Raw genomic sequence first — 20515 nt, 5'->3', positions numbered from 1 at the left:
CTATGTGCGGGACAGCCTGACCAAACAAGGTAAGCAAATTCCCAATGATTTTGCATCGTAAAACTTTAGATGTCTAGTTGGTTTCTGTAAGCCGATGAATCCACAAAAATCATTATCCTAGAAGAACAATAATCAGGGGGTACCCAGCTACTCAGAGAGAGCCTCCTTAAGAAACTCCCCTTCATACAATTTATTATATATGATATTATCTCTTAAATTATTTTTAAGCTTTATATTAGGTTTGCGTTTAGTTTGTATGTATTTAGTGTTGTATTAATGTAACTGATAAAATGTAGTGGAATTTTAGAGTATGAAACTGAATGGAATAATTTAGATTTGGTAGATAGATTCCAAAACTGCTAGATGAAACGACGATCGGGCTTTACCAATAATCCAAAACATGTCACATTTGTAGTATTTTGCACAATCTGGGTCTTCTAGTAAATGTTGCCCGATAGCAGAGTCGCATGTCTTGGCTTTAGTCGTACTTTTAGATCTGCAAAACCGAGGTGGCTGATCCCAAACCTTTAGCTTTACCTAACAAAAAATTTACCTTTTCCTAAACCTTTCATATGATAGCAGCACAGGACCGTATAAGGAGGTATCAGGAGTGTGACAGGAGTGAGAATTCTTCCGTTGGTCAGCAAAATCGCCTTGTGTTGAGGTAAATTAGTGACCAAATCATTTTAATGCATACATTAACATTCAAAAGTTCTTTATGAGTGATTCAGCTTTAACCTTTTTGTCCTTCTAGGCCTTATTACCAAGGATGGTTTCGTCAAATGTTCGACACGTGAGTTTAATGAATACAGACAATGGATTCGCCGTTTAAAACTGAATAAGATGGATGCCGAGGCAAAGGAGATACAAGAACTTGAGAGGCAGGAAAGACAACTAGAGGATGATGAGTCAGATGTTCCTAGAAGGCAAATGAGTGAGCATGCCCTTGAAATTCTTGAGGCGAACAAACAGAAGCGATTTATTGCCAAGAAGAATTATTTGCAGAGAAAAAGAAAGGAGAAAGAACAACGCAAGAGGTCAGAATATCATTTTTTTGTAATCCAGTAAAGAGCTTAGTCATTTGCTTAAGCTACTCTTCTATGAAAGTGGTCAATTTTTAAAACATATGAATGCAGTGAAGCTAATTTTTTATCAATTTTAAGCTACACCTAGAGCTGTTAATGTAAATTTGCTATAAGATTTGATCAAACTATCTATGTGAGAGAAGAGCAAAGTTTTTCGAGATACACTCTCTAAAGGGCCAAGTATCCCAAGGCATTTAGACAAAGTGTATGCTGGCAACTTTCGGTTGTAACTAAAACTGTATTTAGCAAAATTGAGGATTTTAGTTTCTGTAGTTTGCTGGATCTTGAAGCCTAAGAAAAACCATTTGATTGTGCAGGTTAATGAAACATCTGGAGCAAGAATTCAAAACCAAAGCTGAGTTGCGAGAAGATCAGCAAGATGTGAAGAGGATGAAGTGCAAAAACCGGAAAACGGAGGAAGAATTGAGAAGATTAGAACACAAAAAGAATGAGGATATTGTAAGCGCGATTTATCATTAAATATATTATGACCGATTTTGAGGATGTAAATTTTCGGAGGGAGGGGGGATGTTACCTATTTATCGATGCCCTAAGTCTTGTTTGGCACTTCACTTTTTTGGACATTTGTGCAACTTCTCGGAGGATAATCTTATCTTTGAGCATGTTAAAGCGGCTCAAACTTCTGGCTGCACACCTTCGGGTTTATTTTAGATCTGCCCTCGCTCTTGCTCGCATTCATAAACTCTTTTAATGCGAACTAGCTTTTTGGAGAAACTAAGCTTTCACAAAATTTCTTTTCTTACCTTTTATCGTCCAGATCGTCTATAGTTTGTGGAAACTTTGACATCAACTGTGCGTCAAAAGTTCTTTGTCAGCGTTGCTATAAATTTGCCTTGCACTTCTTCCACACTCATCGCATATCTCAATGTCCTGACTTTTCAAACTATGCTATGTAATGACAGTTCTGTTGCTTTCTTTTCCAGTTTGAGCTTTGCTTGTTTGAATCCTTCTCAGTTTTTTTGTTCTGAACCGAAGCTTTTCTTTCCGGATTCCTAAGAACAAGGCTCGATCAGGGTTGAAGTTGCATTGAAGAACAGTCATTACCTGTCTCTTATTTATTGGGTCCCTATATCAAATGCTTCTGCCTTTTTTCAGCAAAAAGCAACAAGGATTCAGACATTAGCAGAAAAGGATGAACAATATAAGAAGAGACAAAAAGAAATCAAAGATTACAGAAAGATGGACCGGAAGAACAAAGAACGAAAGGTTTGTATAAAAGTTGCTATCTCGGTATAATTCTTTGAACACAATTTTATCAAACACCCACAGAATAAGCAAATGAAAAACAGTTTTTGGCTGTACAAAATTTTAGAAGTGGCTTGAGAAAAGCAAACATTTTACAACATGCCTAAACTTTTCGTCTGACACTCTTCGGAGTATAAAACGTCAAAACATTTTAGAAACTGGATATATTTTTTCTTTCTTGATCTTTTCGACCTGGATTCTGAAGTTTTATACTTTTAAGACTGTCAGACGAAATGCTTAAATCTGTTGTGAAATGTTTGCTTTTCAAAGCTATTTGTGAATGAAAAAGTATGATAGCACAAATAACTTTTCTTTATAGAAATCATATTTTATCAAGGATGGATGGTAAAAACGTTTACTTTTTAATGCTACTTTTCAACAGTCTTGCATATAAATAAACTGCAATATTACTATCTATATTTTCCCATATGAAAGAGCTTTAAACCTTATTGACTAAATTTTCTGTGATAACAAAGACAACTTTTCAATGAAAAAGTGATCAGCAAGACTAGAGAAATGTTGACAGTTTAGACAAATATAATACAATAAGCGAAAAGCAGATACTTCCAAGTCTTTTACTCTGTTCTATAGTAAACCAATATTGTTCCCTGGGGGAGAGGGGAATGGCTGGATTTGATCTGTGTTCCAAAATGACCTCAGTGTTCCAAAAATTTTGGCAGGCATTGTAGGTTTTGAGTAAACCTCAAAAGAAACGTGTTCTGCATCAAACTTAGGTTTCATGAAAGTAGCCTTTGGACAGATCCTATGCGCACTACCGGTCTAAGTGCGTCACTCTTCAAGCATCAAACTCCAAATGAAGCTAATCATTCTAAATTAAAACCCCAAGAGAAATGTTCATATTAATCAACTAACAAATCAACTATCTCCTTGCTCACAATATCTCCCTTTTAACTGATAATTACACGCCTAGCTTATTCTATTGCTGTCATACGATGGCTTATTGGTATAAACCTGTATTGGTTTTTCTTGGAAGAATGAACCCCTACTCACCATTTTTCAGGCAATCGAGAAATGGAAACGGCGTCAAACGTACTGCTTTAAGAAGATGGAAGAGAAGAAGGTGCAAATTGAGAAGGAAATGCAAGAACGGAGAGAAAGCATGCTAAGGCGCAACGATGCATTCAACAGGGAACGGCAAAAAAGAGAAGGTAGGTGCCTGTTTGTTTATCTTTCGTTACATATTGAGCACCTATCAAAATGTCTTGAAAGCATGCAAGAATTTTTATGCATCCATAAAAGGAAATTTATTCTGGATTGATGCAATAGTCGAGGAATTCAATGGGATGTGTCTCTTATAGAGAAGATTTGATTGTGCGAGCTATAATGGTATTCAGTCAATCTATAAATCTCAACCTTTCTTTTAGAGCAACACGAGAAGTCAATGCAACTCAGTCGTGAATTGGCGTACGATCATTTGCAAAAAGCGAACAAATTTATTGAGAAGGCAGAGAAGAAAAAGGAGGCTGAAATCAAGAGATGGCGTGAAAAGAACTTGGCAAGAATGTCCCCAAAGCTGCATCCACAAAGACCAGATGCTATTGAGACATCGAAGAGTAGAAAATCTCGTGGAAAGGGGAAAAAAGGAAGCATGTGGAAGATTGATAATTGCTTGACAGCAAGTGATTATACTGACAGAAAACCTGGAAGATCACCAAATAGCACTGCAGCTAATAAACGGCCCAGCGATATGTTTGATAATGCAGCAATTGTAAAGGTGCCTTTTAATCTTCAATTGTTACGTGGCTATGCATTTACTTTTGGTAAATCAATTAGAAATTCTACTTCAGGCAAACTGCGCTCCGGTTTAGGCCCGTACTACTGTCTACAATTTTGATTCATGCATTCGAGCGCAAAGACATATTCAATTGAATATTTTTGCATACATTAGACCTATAACCATAAGATATTGCCCTATTAGTTGAACCTTTCTAAGTTACTGAAATATCAAATTTTAAAGGTCAATATAGCACGTTTATATATCTCAGTATAAATACATCATGTGACAAATAATGTGTTTACCGGTCTATCATTAAGTGCTCCATGCCTGTCTTGGCAAAGAAATACTCACTTCGATGTATAAAACTAGACGGTTCTAAGTTGCTACTTCGAGTTTTACTCTTAATACGATCACAAGACAATTAGCCTTTGCGAGGGATACATATTTTTATGCTGCATATACAATATAACCTCCATTAATGGCTATTTCTCAAAAATGGACACCTCCCGGCAACGGTCGAATTATTTTGTCCCAAAATATCTTTCTTGCAGGCATATTCTTATACCTAACCTCCGGACAATGGTTATTTCTCTACAACGGACAGTAGGTCTAGTCCTAAAGGCGCCCGCTTCATGCAGGCTTTACTTTGTAGAAGTTTTCTTCCCGGATAACCTATCCTAGCAGATGTGAAAATGTGACTGGCTGTAATATTTGTGTAGTGCTATATTGGTTGTCTTTTAGTTAACGATGTTATCCCATTTTAAGGACAATTCTGATGTCTTGAGACATGATTCGCACGACAATGGTATGGCAGAAAAGCAAGGCTACGAAGATGACTCGGTAATGGATAGTATCGTGGCATCAGAGGTGGCGAAAGATCATTGCCAGATCACTGACCATTCGTCCGAAAGTGTTAACATATCATCTGCTGAATGTGTAGCCAGCCAGGTGCAAGATGGGAAGGAATCAGCCTTGGGCGCTTCATTGTCTGATGACACACTCAATGACGTCATTGCTATCTCATGGAAAATTGCAGAAGAAACAGTGCTGCGGGCAGCAAGCATAGTGGGAATCGATCGAGAACGAGCCAGACAAGTAATCGGAAGGAATCGTGAAGAAACAGGGCTTAGAGAATGGGCAGATTCTTCTGGGCATTGTTGCTTGCCAAGTAAACACAGTCTCTACGATAGTAATATCACAAATGTGGATTCCTTTTATGAGACGAGGCTCGATTCTACTTCCAGCTCCGTGCTAAGTATCGACAATGGTAAACTATCTGCTTCTCATTCATTGGGAGATGTTAATTCATCGATGATTTTTTCAACAGCTAACAAGCTTATTAAGGGTATCATTGGAGAGGCACTTTCAAGGCTTGGCTTAGACGATGAAGAAAACTCGAATTTTTGTGCTGAGATTAGAAGGCAAAGTAAATCTATGGAGTCATGTTTTGATGCTAAAAGCTGTGAATTGTGCAATGAAAACAGTAGCTATGAAGCCTTCAAAACTGATGGGAGTTCCTTGATTGGATCTAATATTGGTACTTGTAAAAGCAGAGAGGAAATCCCACTGGAGAGTGACAGTCAAATGCTGGAAGTTCCTGTTGCTATATTTAGCGAAACTACGATCTCGGAAGAAGCGAAAAGATTGGCAGAAGATGCCCTAAGGCATGCGCTCGTGACGCTGGGCAGTAGCGAATCAGTTGCAGATCACATGACAAGCGACTGCTCACTTGATATACAATCTTCACTAAAGGATGCCATTTGCCCAGAGGTCGAGTCCAGTTTTCAGGCAAAGAAATACAGTGCCTCAGAATTAGGACCAAAGAGAAGGTCAAGCAGTGAGAAAAGTCTTGACGTTTCTGGGCAGACATTGGATGGACCTAAAGGCTGTGGTAGTACAGGCTCGGATTTGAGCATTAAAGCTAAGAAGATTGCATTTTATGCCATCGAGAAAGCACTAACCAGTATTGAAGTTTCCGATGTTGAAGGGTCTTCAGCAAACTACGAAAAATCAGCAGCAGACTTCAATGCTGTAGATGGGAAATTAAGATCTCGCGCCAAATCAGTGGTACAAGATGCAATCGTAGGTGCAGCTGGAAAATCTGGGTGTCGAAGTGAGGAGATCGTAAAATTGGAAGAATATTTTGGAGGGTCTGATTCGAGACACAGTGAGCGAACCAGTAAGGCTAAGGTACACTTTGATAGCAGTATTGAGGCAGCAGTTGTCAGAACGCCGTCAAACCATGTATCATTATTAGCAAGCAGGTTACCTACCCCACATGCTTCAGCTGCAAACCTACTTGAACGTACTGGTGATCATGAAGTCGAAACAAGCACGCAAATAGAGCAAAATGATTCGAAGGATGCAGAAAATGTCAATAAAGAATTAAAGGCGAATGAATCCTGTAAAGTGGAGGATGTACCAGAAACTTCATCCAGTTTTGAGTTAGAGGATTCGGTGGAAAAGATTATGGTCATGTCAAAAGCTGGGCGTAGGCCTACACCGTTTTTCTCTTGTAGTGACAAGAAACGGCTTTTTGATCAAGTTAATGGTGGCAAAAAATCGTTGAAAATGGAATCTTTTGGAGAAGTTGAAGAGGTGGAGCAGAGCGACACGCTAGGGACCCCGGAGACTGGAAGCGAACTTATGGCTAGCCAATCAAAGTTTTCAAATATGTTGTTAATAAACAGCAAGGAAGCTTTTCTAGATTCAGGAGTGACGGGATCTGCTCCCGAGCTTGGGAGGCGAAGAAGCGTAGGGAGTCATAATGTAAGAAGAACATTTAGTAATATTATTCCTCGTGAGTGCCCAGAACGACCTTTTTCAATAAGAGGCTCAGAGGGACAAGAGGAATGTGGAAATAATTTGATTGGAGGTAATAAAAACGAGGCTTTGGGAATCGACGTTGAAGCAAAGAAAGATGCTGCCCATGGTGATGATACGGTTAATGCTGGTGGTATAGACTCTAACCTGAGGGTAAACCTAAAAGAGTCGCTACATAGCCGAAAGTCTTCAAGCGTTTTATCTTCGAAGCGAGAGGATCAAAATTTAAGTTCTGAATCTGGTCTTGCCATGAGAAGGTCGTCCAAGGGACTTTCTCGAACAGGATCATTAAATGCAAGTGAAACATCAAGTGTCAAGGCAATAAAGAAGGGGTCTTCATCTAGCATGAAAGGAGATAAGCAGTCTTCAAGTTCACGACTTGATGGCGGCCAACGTGGTTCCTTTTTGTTTAGTGACAGAAGGGGTAGTAGACTATCTTGCGCAACAGGATCATCAAAGGGTGTAATAAAACAAAGACTATCTGATCAGTTAGTTAATGGGAAGAAAACTAGTGATTTTGGTGCAGCAAAGAGTGACAACAGTGTTGGTTCCAGCAGCAGTCACCTTCTGCCTCACGTAAGAGCGTCAAGATCGAGAATGACTTGCAAAATAGACCCATCTGTTTACTCATGTGCGACAGATGAAATTGAGAGCAAAGAGAGCATGGACTCGCAGGATTTGTTAGGATTGACAGATGACCAAGAAACAGAGCAAGTTGTGCAGATTGTGCAACCGGAATCTGATGCAATAGATCAAGGTTTACAGGAACAATTTTTGAGCAGCGAGAACATAGAGAAAGTGACAGAAAAGCTGAATAAACTGGCAAGTTCTGATCATGTTGAGTCTGAAAGGCCTATTGAGACAAATGATGTGAGAGAAGCAGGAGGCGGAAGCTGGAAAGAGGACGATTACCTTGCAACAGGATCCGTCACCGGATTCAAATATAGCGATTACGTAGAGAATGCTGTCAGAAATGATGAAAGTGAGAAATCTGATCAGGCAAAGTCACATGCAGAAATTGGCCTAGCGAAAAGTGATATAGACAGGGTGTCCAGCAGTGATATCGCCGACAACAGATGCGAGGCAAGCAACGAGGAATCAGTTGAAGCCGAGGCTAGGGAGCCAGTGCCAAGTTGCGATGGCTTAAGGGAACAGAGTAACGACAAACCCAAAGAAGATGATGATGTGAAATGCAACTCAACGCTTACTGAAGTAATGCCAGATGAACTTCTGCATGATTTTGTTGTTATTGAAGAGTCGGAAGTTGCCAAAATCATGCATGTTGAGTCAGGAAGACTCGATCACGAAGATGGCTCTGGATCGAATAATGATGCTAAAGAAACAAGGAAGAGCATGTCTGCGAATGAAAAGTTTGTTACAGGTGATATAGAACAAAGTAATTTGGTGCCGCAGAAATCAAGTTGCCATGAGAGATCAGTACCCAATGAGCATTGTCAAAATGACAGAGAGGCGTCAAAGGGCCAAGAATCATCAAGCTCAGAGAACAATAGAATTACTAACATTATATTAGGAGAATCATGCTCTTTAGAACTAAGCTCTCCAAAACGGGGTTCAGAATCAAAAATGGTCTCCAAATCAGAAACAGGCAGGCGAGGAAGTTTCAACAAACTTTCAAGAACTGTAAGTAAAGCATCGTGGCTAAATTTTGATCGAAGAAGTAGCGAAAAATCTAGGGTCTCAATCGCTGAGCCAAAGTTTGGTTTTCCGAAGGAAGCTTCTGAAAGAAAAGTTAAGAATAGCAGGAGATTGTCAGGAAACAGTGTCGTATTAGTATCTGGCAATGAAGTCAACGTTGCTAAAGATGATGAAGAGTCTCGAGCGACTGTAGATGAAAATGACCTTAAAGAGGTTCTCAGTGTGAACTAATGTAAGTTGACAGATCGAAATGCACCCGTCCAACATTTCTAGTCCACTATCTCTGATTGGAATGCGAAACTCTATAGAAATGCATTGGTCAATGATTGTCTGTTGATTTACAATAAATTTGAGACCTGTTGTACGAGGACATCTGTATAGAGACAATTTGTTGTAACAGTCTTTCTCTTCTCTTGTTTCTAGTTTGATGATATTGGGCTGGCTTTTCAAATGATAGTAAAAAGTACAAATTAGTTGATTTTTAAAAACAAATTAAAAAGTACAAATTAAAAACTATTTGCTTGATTTTTTTGCCTGAATTGTTACTGAGGAGAAGTTCTGTATGTAGAACTGCTAAGCGGCGTACATCTTAATTGAACAGAATGTACGATGTTGATGCCTCTGTTACAGTATGGTGCATAAGGAAAATAAACGCCACCATAGATATATAACAGTTAAAAGAAACATCATAAAACAAGAATATTTCCTATCTATAAAGTCAGATAAAAGGACAAATTAATTCATTAAATCAGTGATGTAAGGGAGTGGCCTGGGGGTCTTTAGCAAAGCTCTGACAGGGGAAGGGGGGATAGGCTTAAAAGAGAGGAAACTGAGAACAAGTTTTTTGGTTTTACTTTTGAAAGAAAACAGGGTGTAAGAGTCTGCGAAGCAAGAAGAGGGTAAAAAATTTCCAAAGTTTACAGAATACAACGAGGAAGGTTGAGTTTTGGGACAGGATTCGTAAATTTGGCAAGGAAATAGAATGGGAGGGGGCAAGGAAAGCACTACTGATTTTCTGAAACAATAAAGGGATCAATTGTGCTATCTATGTATATAATGAATTCAATCACTTGCATACTTTTCCAAAATCAAAATTGTCAACAAATCTGGATGAATATACATTAGCATTCAAAATGATAATAAATAGGCCGTATAATGTATGCTCAAACCAATGATTTTTAAATAATTGTTCATGAAATTGTTTTGTCAATTTTTACCTAACAACTATAGAACCCGAAACCTTAAACTTTAGGTCAGGTGCCTCTTCATTGAATCCTACTTTGGGACGATTGGATAATTAACACCCTTGAACCCTATCTATGGATGAATTGACTACAGCCCGAATTGACAAAGATATACTTGGTTCATTTGACCAGTGTAAATCAAAATCTATTTTAAAGGTCGGCAGATTTTATAAAATCCTACGTATTCTGAATTATATCTTAATAACAGCAGTTTTAGGCAACATAAAATTAAAAGATTCAGCATTCACTTACCTACTTTTATTTGACAACATAACGATCTCAACGATAAATCATTTAAAAGACACAGGCGCACCAATTTAGCCGTAAAAAGGTTTTGGGATTTTGGGATAGGCTATTCTTCAAAATCTTTCTTTGATATTGCAAAACTTTGGTAATAACTCTCGTCATTCGCGCACCCAGCCTGAAACATTGTAATGCGGAGTTTTGTTCTCACTGGCTTCAAGCTGCAAATTCACAGTTGAAAATTTACCGTGCCGAGGAGCAAAGAGGATCAAATTGAGATGAAAATGAAGACAATCAAATACACCATCGACTATCATTGATTTTTTAATTTATGCCACTACAAATTTTGCCGAGTAAGCACCAAAAATGCGGAATCTGCCGAGTAAAGAGCCGATTCATAACACGTGAGGAAGGGGATGGGGGGGGGGGGGGGGGGCTTGTCACACATCTCCCCGTAGCACCGCCAATTTCTCATCCCAGCTTGTGAATAGCTATAGGATGGGTTATCTGTTGGTAAGGCAAAATCTGCGGCAAATGCGAAAATGAGACGGGTTGTTGGAGACACCAGAAAAGATCTGCAAAATAGTTGAAAATAGGATATTTATGTAACTTTGGCCTGCTTGCAAATTTATAGTCAGTGCCTCCGGAGGGTCATGGCCCCCTTTCCTTTTTGCAAAACCGTAGCGCGTTTTTCAAAATCTTTTGTTATGGGGGTTAAATTTTCACTTGGCCCCTTCCCTCACTTTCAAACCTGTGTCTGAGTCTCATTTTCATAACGAGGTAATTAGAGATGGGGCTTGTAAACATGGTGGTATGCTGCATGTAGTTGTAAATCAAAGTTCTGTTTGAGGCTGTATCTGAGGATGCCGTATTAGGAATGCAGTAGAAAAAACTTCACCTAAAAAGGTCTGAGGAGGAAGATCTGATTCTTTGAAGAACAATGGTGGGTATATCATGTAATTATTATTGTGGAGTAATCTCAGACCCCCTATAATAATGTATGTTAGTATATAATTTGTAATATTTGTAGTGTTGTAAACTATTCTATTTACGCCCGATATCTCAACTAAATATTTTCCAGTCTTGTTTTGATCTCTTTTTGGAAACTAAGACCATTTCTAACAAAATATAGAAAGTAAGTATTCTTATACAAGATATTTTCCAGGTTTTTTCGTTGATTGCAAAATTAAATGCCAGTCATGCAGTCAGCGCATGCATACATTTAGTCACAAATGATTTCATGCATGCAAAATTGACAGCCGAAACACCTTCTGTATTCAAAATGCAAATTTTCCAGTCTGGCTGTCTAGTATTTTTGGAAGGCCTCCATCTAGAAAAGCTAAATCACTACCTGCTTTGAGTCCAGTCACAATTTCTTTCCACAAGCCAACCAACTTAGCTTTCCATCATTTTAAGGTCATTTAATGAGTACCCTGGTCTAAAATATCAATTGTGGGGCACAAACCACAGGTTTAAATTAGCTGCCAGATTTATAATCATTGTAAAAATTACAATCTTGCTTGATTACTTGTTTCCTGGCTTCCTTGACTTTAAATTCTTGTTATAGAAGATCATGGCCCAAAAAGTTGATGATAAGATAGATAAATACATTTGTCTTCGTATCTTACCTATTGTCAGATTATTCTACCAACTAATTAATGTTTTGGCTGACCAGCTGAAGATTTGAATTGACCAACTCATCAAAAACTGTGAGAAGGGGAAGCTCACCCCCTTACCCCTGATCAGATACACCTCTGTGTGTAGGCCCCATTTTTGAACCATCACAGGTTAAAAATTAGCTTTAAAAGTCATTTCTTAATTTTGAAGATTCATATAGATGCATCTTTATATATTCGTGGCAATCAATTTTCCACAAAATTCAGTATAATTCTAGAAGTAATTATTCTTGCAGTTGGGGTTTGGAGCCTTGAACAATGATTCTGAAGAATATGTTGAGCGAGAACCCCCAATAGAAATTATTCAGGAGGCACAGGTATGGCAAATCTTGACTTTTCATTTGGATAATTTAATTTTATTCCAGTTGAATTTTGGAAGAGACATATCAGACCTGATGGTAAAATGGAATCTGAAATCTGACATTTGTTGTTGATGAATTTGAATGGCATAAAAAACATAATTGTGATCTGATATGGCCTTTTGCTAGCTATATATTTGTTACTGCTAGCCAACATGTTATATATTGCCGCTTATTATATAGACAGATCTGCACACACACTGGTGCATAGCACAAGATGGCTCTTAGATGATGCTCTGAGTTTCAAAATTTAGATGCATGTTTGACAAATAAACATGCTGTTTCTATTTTACTAGGAATCTGAGGCTCTAGCAATCTATCACAAAGCTTTAGCATGTCAAAAATCAGGAGATAATCAGGAAGCAGAAAGGTTGTATCTGGATGTTCTCAAAACAGAACTTCTGTCAAAGGTGAACAGCATTATTTATCTTATACTTTTGTTGAAACCGTAGATATTTTCTAGCTCTGAGTGAGAAAATACTGTATAGAAATATTGATCTAAATTTGGAGGATTTTTTTATCAATATTAGCTATTCATTTAGTAATTTTTTCAATTCTGATGAGCTTCAGCAAACCAGCCCACCATCCTGCCATTCCACCAACCCACTAGCCCCCTAGCCCCCTAGCCCAACATAACACCAGCTCAGCATCTCACCATCCCAGCATCCTACCATCCAACCAGCCCACCATCTCACCAGCCCCCTAGCCCACCATCACACCAGCACAGCATCCCACCATCTCACCAGCCCACCATCTTACCAGCAACCCAGCCCCCAGCCCATTATCCCACCAGCCCCCAGCCCATTATCCCACCAGCCCCCAGCCCATTATCCCACCAGCCCTCAGCCCATTATCCCACCAGCCCCCAGCCCATTATCCCACCAGCCCCCAGCCCATTATCCCACCAGCCCCCAGCCCATTATCCCACCAGCCCCCAGCATATTATCCCACCAGCCCCCAGCCCATTATCCCACCAGCCCCCAGCCCATTATCCCACCAGCCCCCAGCCCATTATCCCACCAGCCCCCAGCCCATTATCCCACCAGCCCCCAGCCCATCATCCCACCAGCTCCCAGCCCATTATCCTACCAGCCCCAAGCCCATTATCCCACCAGCCCCCAGCCCATTATCCCACCAGCCCCCAGCCCATTATCTAACTGGCCCCCAGCCCATTATCCCACCAGCCCCTAGCCCATTATCCCACCAGCCCCTAGCCCATTATCCCACCAGCCCCTAGCCCATTATCCCACCAGCCCCTAGCCCATTATTCCACCAGCCCCCAGCCCATTATCCCACCAGCCCCAACCAATTATCCCACCAGCCCCCAGCCAATTATCCTATCAGCCCCCAGCCCATTTTTCCCACCAGCCCCCAGCCCATTATCCCACCATCTTGCTAGCCTCAAGCCCCCCAATCCACCAGCCCCCTAGCTGCTATAATCAGAAATTTTCCTCATCCAAAATGCTGTTCTCTGTTTTTGTAGTGTTTTTGTAGTGGAGTTTGAAATGTGAACATGTAAATAGTGGATGGACATTTGGAAAAATTATATCTCCTTACCTAATAATGTCCTGTATGAGTTCGTTATGATTCATTGGAAGGTGAATGTTTTGTAAATTTTCTTTATTGTGTCATAATTATCAGGTACCATGCCCATCAGAGCTGAAACCAGAAGAAATACAAGAAAATTCTGGTCTTTTGCTGAAGTATACGGTTTACAAAAATCTTGGTGATATTTCATATGCTGAGGAGGATAATGAAAAGGCTTTGGACAACTATCTTGAGGTAATTGCAGCTGTTCTTTACACAAGGGTTATGAACAATGAAGATTCAAAAATTATTTCAATCAATAACATGGCAAAAACGGTAAAAGTGAATGTTGTTGCAAAAAAGTGTTAAAATAAAAAACTTAGAGGCATTGCTCAGATTAATTTAGCAAGGTGGTAAATCACAGTATTTGCGAGCAATAGACACACAAACTGTTTCTTTTTTTTCGGAGGGGGGGGGGGGGGGGTGTTGATAAGTGGTTGTGGTTTCTTGTTGTAACAGAATCCATATTCTTATCTTATAGAATCTACTTGTGGTAGTGTACTTGTTTGTAGCGTAAAATTCTGCTGTTCATTTTAATTGTTGATCCTGTTTGCTTGATTGAAATTGTTACCGGAAAACAAATCATCAGGTCCTATTTGGTAGTTCTGAATATTTTGCTAGCCATAATTTTATGAAATATGTATTGTGTTGTATTGTTTGCTACCTGGCTTCCAAAGGTAGTTTTTAGGACACTGAAAGCTATGCTTATTGCAGTTTCCTGGTTATTCCTCTTGATGTGACCACACCTTTTGATTCATACACCTGGAATTACAGAGAGCTGGTGACTCTGGAAGTTTGGTCATATCAGAACTCGAGCCATGGACCCTTGGGTCAATGATCCTAACCACTGAGTCATCCTTGCCCCTAGGAGACATTTTATAGAATATTTTTTCTGAAAAAGAGGAAACACTGTGTTCATCAGTCTACCTATTTTTAGATTGATAACAAACATCATCTATGACTGTTTATTATCTAGGTTTGGTAATATGACATATTTCAGAAACAATGCCCTAAACCATTATGTTTTTCCATACAGGCTGCCCTTATTGATGAATCTGATGTGTCCCTATGGTGGAGAATAGGAGACATTGCTCTAAAAGTCACAAATATGAAGCTTGCAAGGTACTCATTTGAAAAGGTAGGAAAGATATGCAGAGGTTTTTCATTTCGTTATAGTACCTTGGTTCAAATGATATAGAGTTTGATGAAAGCATAAAAAGAGGAGAAATACTTATACCAAATTATGTTTTGTTCAGCACCCCTCAGATTACCAAACATCAGATAATACTTTTCAATGCTGTCTTCAGATTTTGCAGTACCAAAAGCTTATTTGATGCAGCATTCTAGTTCACCTTAATCATGCCAATACTTTAATTTCTTCTCATGTTGTCTTTTTCTGTCTTTTTCAAGGGACTAATCGTTAACCCAAAGCACTGGCCATGCCTCGATAACCTTGTCACTGTCTTATTTGCAATTGGTGATTATGCAGGTCAGTTTTGGTTTTTTCATGACATATCCTTCCTTTGTAAAATACTTTCTGTAATCACACAATCTCTTTTGAACGACAAAACATAAAACTTGGTCTAGCTCTTTTAAATAGATTATCAACCTCTACCACATTAAAACTGGGACCATAGTTAATAGAATTTATTCTATCAACTATGCTGGGACACAGAAGGTATTGATTATTTGCAGACGCTGGGGTTTGGGGGTAAAGATGAAATTCTTCTATAAACTCAATTGTATAATCTTTTAACTGTCAACTTTTTTAGCTTGCTTAGAGGCGATAGTCAGAGGACTGGAAATGGATAGTATGTTTGTCAAAGGTATGTCTTTCAGCCCACTGATATGCCTGCTAGACTAAATGATGGCAGTAGGGGTTTTATAAATATTAACTTGACTTGTTTGCTTATCTTAAGTATAACCTAAAAGGACAGTTTAGCTATGCAATAAACTAATTTCCCTTATGTTTAAAAAGTCCAAGTCTGCTTTTCTTACTCACTGAACTCCTTATCCACGTCGACAGTCTTTGCCAGAATTTCATCTTTTAAGCAGACCTATCTTGCTTCCTGCCCTGACTACACAATGGAAGGGAATCTTTGTCGTCATTTTTTCTTTTGCCCCTGCAACACAGATATCCGTTTTAATCACACCATCATTGCCAACCTGACAGCGTTAATCATGAACTTAATATAGCAACTCAGAACTATCCTGTTCTATACGCTAAAGCGAAGCAAGCTCAGTTTTCGTAGCATCGAGCAACATACTGTTAAACCAGACTGGAAAGTGCAGCATTTTTAGGCGGGATCTCGGGTATGCCAAAGGCTCCTCGACGACAGAGTGGTCCAGAGAATTGGTCAGATTATCTTTTGGCGGAATTAGAAAGTGTGTTATACAGTTGAAGCTTGAAATGGGATGAACTTCAGATCAGCTAAATGATACATTCCTCAATTTTCTAAAAAGACAAAAAACTAGCAAGGAATAGCGATTGCAGCTCAGGTATTCAGACTTATATGACCCCAAAGCATAAAGTGCGCCCGTTAATAGAGCAGAAACAGTCAAGGCTTTCTAGTCTAGCTGCTCAACAGTAAACTTGATTAACTAGGTTAGAAGTAAACAGACTGTTAAGACTTCTTTTTCCACAAAAGCTGTTAGAATTGTATGTTATGTAAAATTTGCTTAAAGGAACGGAATAAGATGCATTTATCTCATCGTTATTGTTTGTAAAAGTAGGTGATGTAGTTGGTTTTTGTGTAATTGGTATCAAAGCGTGCAGACTGTAAAGGGGTGCTCTATAATGCTTGCCACGAAGAGAACCTTTTGTGGCCTTCATTAATGCGATTTCAATCCCACCCAGGTTTGGTTATTCGTGATCAAATTTTCAAAGAAGAGGCCCACTTCAGAAGAGAGTATCGTGAATTCCAGTAGGTCATCTACGTTAGTAATTTGAAGTGATTTTCCTGCTTTTTTTCTATAACTAAGTGTCTCATTTTTGGATATCTTCCTTTGTGTGTCTGTTAAATAATAAACTAGTTTGCTCAAATGGCGATTAATATTTTGAATATTATTGATTTTTCCTAGCCATAAGACTTTTTAGTACCAATTCGATCAGTGACTTGTTAATATGATCTGTAGGTCAGTGAGTCGACAAAACTTAACACAACAGATTTTTGGCCAAAATACATATGTTTTTTCGGTGATAACTTGCTGTTGATTTTTCCATTTTTATATACAATGCAAGATGTTTTTAGAGGTATTTAATCAATTTAATTCGTTGTGACAAGATATATTTAAATACGTTGATTTTCAGCATCTTATTTGAGAACGAAAATCAAGATGAATATTATGATGACAGTTGTGTTGTGAGTAGAAATTTCTCTCCAATGACAGTTATCTTGTTCAAACTATGAATTATGAATTCTGGGACTATTTTTAACATTTATAATTCATTAATTCACAAACTCGGCTATTTCAAATACCGATACTGTATTTCTAATCCTGAAACGATCTTGCCAACTTGCTGAGCCAAAATGCAAAGTTAGTTGTATGTTTGCTACAGGGTTGTAGAAGAGGGGCTGTGCCCCCTACTCTTTTTTCGGGGTATTTCTAAAATATTATAGCTAATTTCCCCCAGGATCAAATCTTTGTTTGAACCAATATTACTGTTTGACATTTCCATTCATGTGTGACCTTAATAGCCCTCTTGGTAACCGAAAATTCAATAAATGCTAGCAAAATTTCACTACTTTGAATTCTATATTTTTAAGATTCCCCTACTCAAGTAAAAGGTAGACATTGGAAGATCATTTAACCTTAGAAAAAATGGAAAGGTAAAAAAAATTGATTTTGTGGAGGCATGCAAATGAAAACAATTGAAACGTCCATTTTGTATACAATATAGAAAAGCTCTATGCCTCCTCTACATTTGTTGGCTCTGCATTACTGGTTTGGTCACAAAAGTCATTTTACCTATAGCCCCTTGATATAATATGTTGGTATTACAGTTAAACTTCCATAAACGCTCAACTTCTAACGATGAAAAGCTGCAAATTATATAGGAATGGATTATCCATTTTGAAAATTGGGGTCTGGAATTTGTCTACGAAAATTGAATTGAATAGATTCTGTTTATCGACTGAAAAGTTTCATTCAGGTTGTGAAATGCCCTTAAAACATTGCCTTATTGCTTTTGCTTATACTTTCTTCACATACGATTGAGATGAGAACATTCCCAGTTTTTTAATTTGAATGTAAAATAGCAAGCCTATGAAAGGTATCCTCAACATTTGTGTGAAATTATTATGTTACTGTATTTTTTACAGAAATATATTGAAGAAGCTCTAGTTTTACGTGAGAAAAGATGTTTGTTAGCAAAAAAAGAAGATCTGCAGAAGATCAAGCTTACCAAGCCGTTGACTTTCTTCACGTAAGTATGACGTCACTTGTTTGTTATCACTAATAGTTTGTTGCAAAATGGTTCTATAAAGACAATTATCTTATTTCTTTGTGTTTGTTCTAATTTGTTCTCTGTTTATATGCAAGTGTTTTGTAATCCAACGAATCTCGCTGTCCCTTAATACAACGAATGCCCCTGTTTTTATGATTACAATGAAACGGGGTGAGTGGGTAATTACAAAATATAATTGGTCACCAGAAAAGGCCTCAAACCAGTAACCTTCCACCATCCTAATAATATTAACTAACTCTATAAGATTGCAAACATTAGGGCAATGGCCTGATAAGAATAATCAAGGTAGTCCAAAAATCTTGACAACGTAGCAACAATTTAACAAGTCCTTTATCAAAACCAAATTTATCCTGCTTAAGTGATTTATCGATTAGCAGGTTGATTTATCGATTATTTCTAGATGGGCCTGCGTTGGCGATTGCCTCATACATCAATATGATGAATTGACCAATCCTGACAACCCGAAGGTATGCAATTTATTTATCTGAGTTTATCTGAAGGAGCAATGGCTTGAACTTCCTTAAAGCTGATATCTGTGGGACCAGTGTTGATGTTCACTGTAGGGAAACTTTCGTTGTAGGGAAATTTCCGTTGTAGGGAGATGTTCGTGGTAGGAAGATGTCCGTGGTAGGGAGATTTTCATTGTAGAAGATGCTGGTGGTAGGGGGATATCCATCGTTAGGAGACCTGAATCTTCCTTTAAGATGGCTTTTACCATGGGAAAGGAATTTTAAGGACAATAATTTTTTCCCCTTAAAGGAAACTGCTGTGATAGAATATATTACTATAAATATTTGGTATTTTTTCGCACTATAAACATTAGAATTAATTTAATCTTGAATTTTGCACTCTCAATTTTACTAGAGAAAAAAATTAAATTTGTTTTAGAGCCCCCAATGATTTGTTTACTTGACCAGGACATAAACTGATATTCCAGATCGAAATTTATCTTGTTAATGAATTTAATTTATTTGAAACTCTAGTAATGTAGTTTCATTCTGTGCTTTTGGTTAGTCCAATGCTGAAATGAGATTATTTTTGTCACGCAGTCGCTTTGCAGACCATTGGATATCGAAAAATATTCGAAAACACCGGAACAGCAAAGTGAGCTCTGCTTTTATAATTTATCTTTTGGTTCAAGTATGTCTTTCATTTATAGTTGTCCTGTAAATGTCTGGTTCACAGTAAAGGCTCACTGATTATTATCATGTTTTCTTTCGATTTATCACAGATTCGCTTGCTATTCCCTCTCCTGAGACAAACTGGAAAGGAGCCAAGCCATTTGGAAAAGGTATTTCATTACCCTCGATATAATGTGCCCCAGCTTTGTCGGTATAAAGTTTAAATACTTCAACACTACCCTCTTTTGTCAAATAGGTATAAATTTACCTAACATTACTGACTGGCCAAGATCCGTTAAACCACTTCTTTATGTACTCATTCAATCTACATAAATGCTGAAGGTTTTGAGAGAAGTTGGTCTAAGCTATCACGGAAATATTTTTGGTCACGCTAGACGAAGAAAGAAAAGGAATTAAACGGAAGAAGATTCAGTCAGCATTGTTTGAGAAAGATGTGGAACCAGTTGCAAAAAGGAGATCGGCAAGGGTAAGTCAAGTACAAAACAAACTCTGTGTTGAAAATTCTGCCTTTTATTCAAAATAGAAGCCTATATCTCTCTCATCTTCCACGAGATTCTGCTTTTTTTCTTGTATTGTGGCATATCTTTCACGGTTTCTTGTTTATTCGTATTTCATTGCTTTGTAACTCTTTTCTAGCTTGCCGCCATTTTTTCCTGCACTGGAAAAAGCATCTAAATGATACAAAGATTAGGAAAGTAGGAACTATGTGTTCAGTTCATGTGGCTTGTATCTATCCTATTTATTATATAATTTTCCAGGTCAAGTCATCAAAAAAGGAAGAGGACGTAAACTGGTCTGAGCTGTTGCAAAACTTTCTTCCAGAGTTCTTAAGGTACGTCTGTTCATGGATACCTTTTTGTAATGGACACCTCCACACAAGTGAAAAACAGATTCTTCAAGGGCACCTCTCTATAACGGCCAGCTCTTTTAAAAAACCTCCATACAAGGGACAAACAGTTTCATCTCGGAGTTTTCTTGTTATGATCAAAGCCTTGTGGTGTGAGACTCCAGAAAACAAAGCCCTATAGTGAACAAACCCCTGGTATTAATTGGACCGTTATATGGTTGTATCCATAGACATGTTCAGTTGATGGTTTCACATATTGCATCGATAGCAAAAGTTACATCAACGATATTGAAGGCTGTGTAGCCTTATGTATTTACTAAAAACACTTCGCTACTGTAAACCCCTGATAGTTCTTTACAAGTCAATTTTCGCTCTTTTGAG

The 20515-nt window shown here is 38.3% G+C and overlaps 2 protein-coding genes across 2 annotated transcripts in view; both read left to right on the top strand.

The window, feature by feature from the left end:
* Positions 1–288: 288 nt before the first annotated feature.
* On the top strand, positions 289–4295 carry LOC135680960 (uncharacterized). Its single transcript, XM_089113639.1, has 4 exons — positions 289–1037; positions 1403–2312; positions 3373–3520; positions 3737–4295. Exons 2-4 carry the CDS (start codon positions 2286–2288, stop codon positions 4204–4206), a joined length of 645 nt encoding a protein of 214 aa, XP_088969765.1. The 5' UTR covers positions 289–1037; positions 1403–2285; the 3' UTR covers positions 4207–4295.
* Positions 4296–10844: 6549 nt separating this feature from the next.
* The window catches only part of LOC135681030 (calcineurin-binding protein cabin-1), a 37476-nt gene continuing 27805 nt past the window's right edge, over positions 10845–20515 (top strand). Inside the window, exons 1-15 of the mRNA XM_065195290.2 lie at positions 10845–10998; positions 11968–12048; positions 12387–12500; positions 13732–13872; positions 14714–14815; positions 15088–15166; positions 15450–15503; positions 16535–16601; positions 16988–17039; positions 18000–18103; positions 18546–18612; positions 19195–19249; positions 19377–19436; positions 19662–19753; positions 20046–20119. Of these exons, the coding sequence (XP_065051362.2) occupies positions 10996–10998; positions 11968–12048; positions 12387–12500; positions 13732–13872; positions 14714–14815; positions 15088–15166; positions 15450–15503; positions 16535–16601; positions 16988–17039; positions 18000–18103; positions 18546–18612; positions 19195–19249; positions 19377–19436; positions 19662–19753; positions 20046–20119 (1145 nt within the window). The 5' untranslated portion in view covers positions 10845–10995. The remainder of the gene's footprint in view (positions 10999–11967; positions 12049–12386; positions 12501–13731; positions 13873–14713; positions 14816–15087; positions 15167–15449; positions 15504–16534; positions 16602–16987; positions 17040–17999; positions 18104–18545; positions 18613–19194; positions 19250–19376; positions 19437–19661; positions 19754–20045; positions 20120–20515) is intronic.

Source organism: Rhopilema esculentum, chromosome 18, assembly GCF_057945365.1.
Source record: "Rhopilema esculentum isolate cy_ngs chromosome 18, ASM5794536v1, whole genome shotgun sequence".
NCBI classification, from domain to species: domain Eukaryota; kingdom Metazoa; phylum Cnidaria; class Scyphozoa; order Rhizostomeae; family Rhizostomatidae; genus Rhopilema; species Rhopilema esculentum.
Note: the sequence above shows the minus strand (reverse complement) of the source record. Positions and strands in the feature narration are given on the sequence as shown.